The sequence below is a fragment of the Arachis ipaensis genome, chromosome B05, assembly GCF_000816755.2.
Source record: "Arachis ipaensis cultivar K30076 chromosome B05, Araip1.1, whole genome shotgun sequence".
NCBI lineage: Eukaryota > Viridiplantae > Streptophyta > Magnoliopsida > Fabales > Fabaceae > Arachis > Arachis ipaensis.
Genome location: NC_029789.2, coordinates 17980682 through 17983671, shown reverse-complemented (window position 1 = coordinate 17983671; position 2990 = coordinate 17980682). Strand labels below are relative to the sequence as shown.

The following is a 2990-nucleotide window of genomic DNA, read 5'->3' as shown; positions in this document are numbered from 1 at the left end:
TTAGATATCAGATCTTTAGTCTCTATCGAGTCCCATTTGAGGAGAAAAAATGTCCAAAAGAAAAAATAAGAAAAAATGTCCAAAAGAAAAAATAACCACCACCACAGACACGCCCAAAAATGACAAAACAGGTCATAACACATAAGATTCTTTTCCATGTAGCATTGTAGACAGCTCATCTGCAAAATCGACAAAATAAATTCTTTATATATAATAATTCTATTGTGTAAACATAATTATTTCACGAAATACCCAATGTGATGAACACCCTAATATTATGTCAATTAGTAAATTAGTACTGATTCCAAACCTCTATTTGCTAATTAGCTCGTGACTGCTGCTAAGCAAATATGTGGGAAATAATAATTAAAAAAATGATAAAACAACTGGATAGGTGTCAACATGCATGTTTATGATGAGAATTGTGGACCTAGGGATCTGGTATTTATTTAATTATATATTACACGTTCGAAGTAATGATTTATTTAAGAATTATTATAGGGGTACGGGATGACAGAGGCAGGGCCAGTGCTGTCCATGTGCTTGGGCTTTGCGAAGCAACCATTCCCAACGAAATCAGGTTCATGTGGCACTGTTGTTAGAAATGCTGAGCTTAAGGTCGTCGACCCTGAAACTGGTTGCTCTCTTGGTTATAATCAACCTGGTGAAATTTGCATCCGTGGTCAACAAATCATGAAAGGTATGATCACCATATGTATATTATATTTTAGTAGTGTATCAATGAGTATCAATGTGCATATTAGTTTACTTTTTTATTTAGTAAATATATATAAAAATAATAAAAGTAAAATTAGCTGATATATTTTAACTAAAAAGTTTTAAATTCGAGTCTTACAAATAGCAATAAAATAAATTTTTTTTATAAATGATATATGATGAAGTGTGTTTTAAGAAATAAAATTGTAAATAAACTCTTCTTATATCTGTCTGTGAGTGATTATAATTATAATTTAGAATGTTCAAATCCTATTATGATGAACTCCGATACACGTGCTTATTTATAACTATGTCAAATATTTGAATTCCTTGTAGGGTATTTGAACGATGATACAGCAACAGCAACAACTATCGATGTGGATGGCTGGCTGCATACCGGTGATGTTGGTTATGTAGATGATGATGATGAAATCTTCATCGTTGACAGGGTCAAGGAACTCATCAAATTTAAAGGTTTCCAGGTACTGAAATTATTCTCTAACTGATGCATGTAATACATTTCATTAAAATTGTGTAAACAGAAAGTATATTGTAACAACACCTCATGACTCATGCTTATAAATAAAATGTTTGATGTTTGATTGTTGTAGGTGCCCCCTGCAGAACTTGAAGCCCTTCTTGTAAGCCACCCCTCTATTGCAGACGCAGCTGTTGTCCCGTAAGTTTAATTTCCTTGAATCTTGATTTATTATTTAATTTACTAATACAGTGGAACTCTAGCTAGTAACATAACTAATATCATCAATTTTATAACAGGCAAAAGGATGTTGCTGCTGGTGAAGTTCCTGTTGCATTCGTGGTTAGATCTAATGGCTTTGAACTCACTGAAGAGTCTGTAAAGGAATTCATAGCTAAACAGGTAATTAAGTTAAATGATTTATTACTTTTGGCTGCTTTGAACTCAATATGTAATTAAAAGCCATATGAATTTAATGGAAATTCGACAACCTTGATATTTTGAGAGATTGTTATTGAAATTAAAGTATGCGGTGTTTGTTGTGTACAGGTAGTGTTTTACAAAAGACTACACAAAGTGTACTTTGTTCATGCAATTCCGAAGTCTCCATCAGGAAAGATATTAAGGAAAGACCTCAGAGCAAAGCTAGAAAACACCACCACCCTTAAGCCCTAGACGCTTCATAGAACTTTTGTCTTTGCAGTATATTCTATATTTATTCTTTCTTTCTTTTTTTCTTTTTATTTTCCTCTCTTCTTTTGGGGCATCACGGGTTCCATAATTGTAATCTTATGATTTAATGCTTCATGGCACAAAGCCAATACGAGAAGCAAATAAACAATTGTATTCTTTTCATGTGAAGACGGTTTTACTCCTCTGTTGTCTGCTGTAATTTTTTGTTTGAGAGACTTTTGATTGTAGTTAGGTGATTTTACATCACTAAAATTCGGAATATAATTGTTATTATTATTGTTATTAATAATATTATTTGTTGCCCTTCGAATGTTATTTGTATTCTAAATGATTTTTAAAAAATGTTTTTTTCCGTGAGGCATAAGAGATTGTGACAAAAGAGATTGGATTAGTCTCTATTGAGAGTCAAAGTTTGACATTTGACAATGTATACAGGAAAAACTACTTTGGAGTGTTGGTGAAGAAAACGGTACCTTATAATTGGTCATTGTAAACGGTTTTGATAGATACCTTATAATATACTGTAAATCATTAATAAAAATGCTTGGTTGAAATATGGAAAGGAAAGCCAAAGCAATTAGTTTAACATGAAAACAAAAATATCCATGTACCAAAAGCAACAAAGGAAAACACACGCTAGCTCCACGATTAAGTTTGGACTTTGGAATAAAGTCAACAAAGACACTTTGTCATTCCTCAAAATATAACCGTAACTCGTAGAAATAAGAAGTTAAGAAACCATACATTCATTTCTGCAGTGACGCAGTCCAGCCGTACTGAGACACACGGATCACATGTGAATACCGAACTACCGAAGTATACTAATAATAACTGTAAGAACCAAGAACCTAATATAATTGAACTAATCAGAATAATAGATTAATAAATTACTGATTCAATCGATAAATTATAGGTTAAATTAGTTTATTATAATTATATAAAATTTAATTTAATTTTTTATTTTTATAATAAATGTAGAACATATATTAATTAATAAAATATTATTTTTCTTTAAATTTGTAAATATAATTTAATTTTATTTACGTAATACATTTAATAAAAAATTATGTATGAAAAATAATATTTTTTTTAACCTAACCGG

At 30.8% G+C, this 2990-nt stretch overlaps 1 protein-coding gene across 1 annotated transcript in view; it reads left to right on the top strand.

The window, feature by feature from the left end:
- LOC107643184 (4-coumarate--CoA ligase 2) overlaps positions 1-2174 on the top strand; it is a 4954-nt gene extending 2780 nt beyond the window's left edge. Inside the window, exons 2-6 of the mRNA XM_016346767.2 lie at positions 502-700; positions 1054-1199; positions 1329-1396; positions 1495-1597; positions 1745-2174. Of these exons, the coding sequence (XP_016202253.1) occupies positions 502-700; positions 1054-1199; positions 1329-1396; positions 1495-1597; positions 1745-1870 (642 nt within the window). The 3' untranslated portion in view covers positions 1871-2174. The remainder of the gene's footprint in view (positions 1-501; positions 701-1053; positions 1200-1328; positions 1397-1494; positions 1598-1744) is intronic.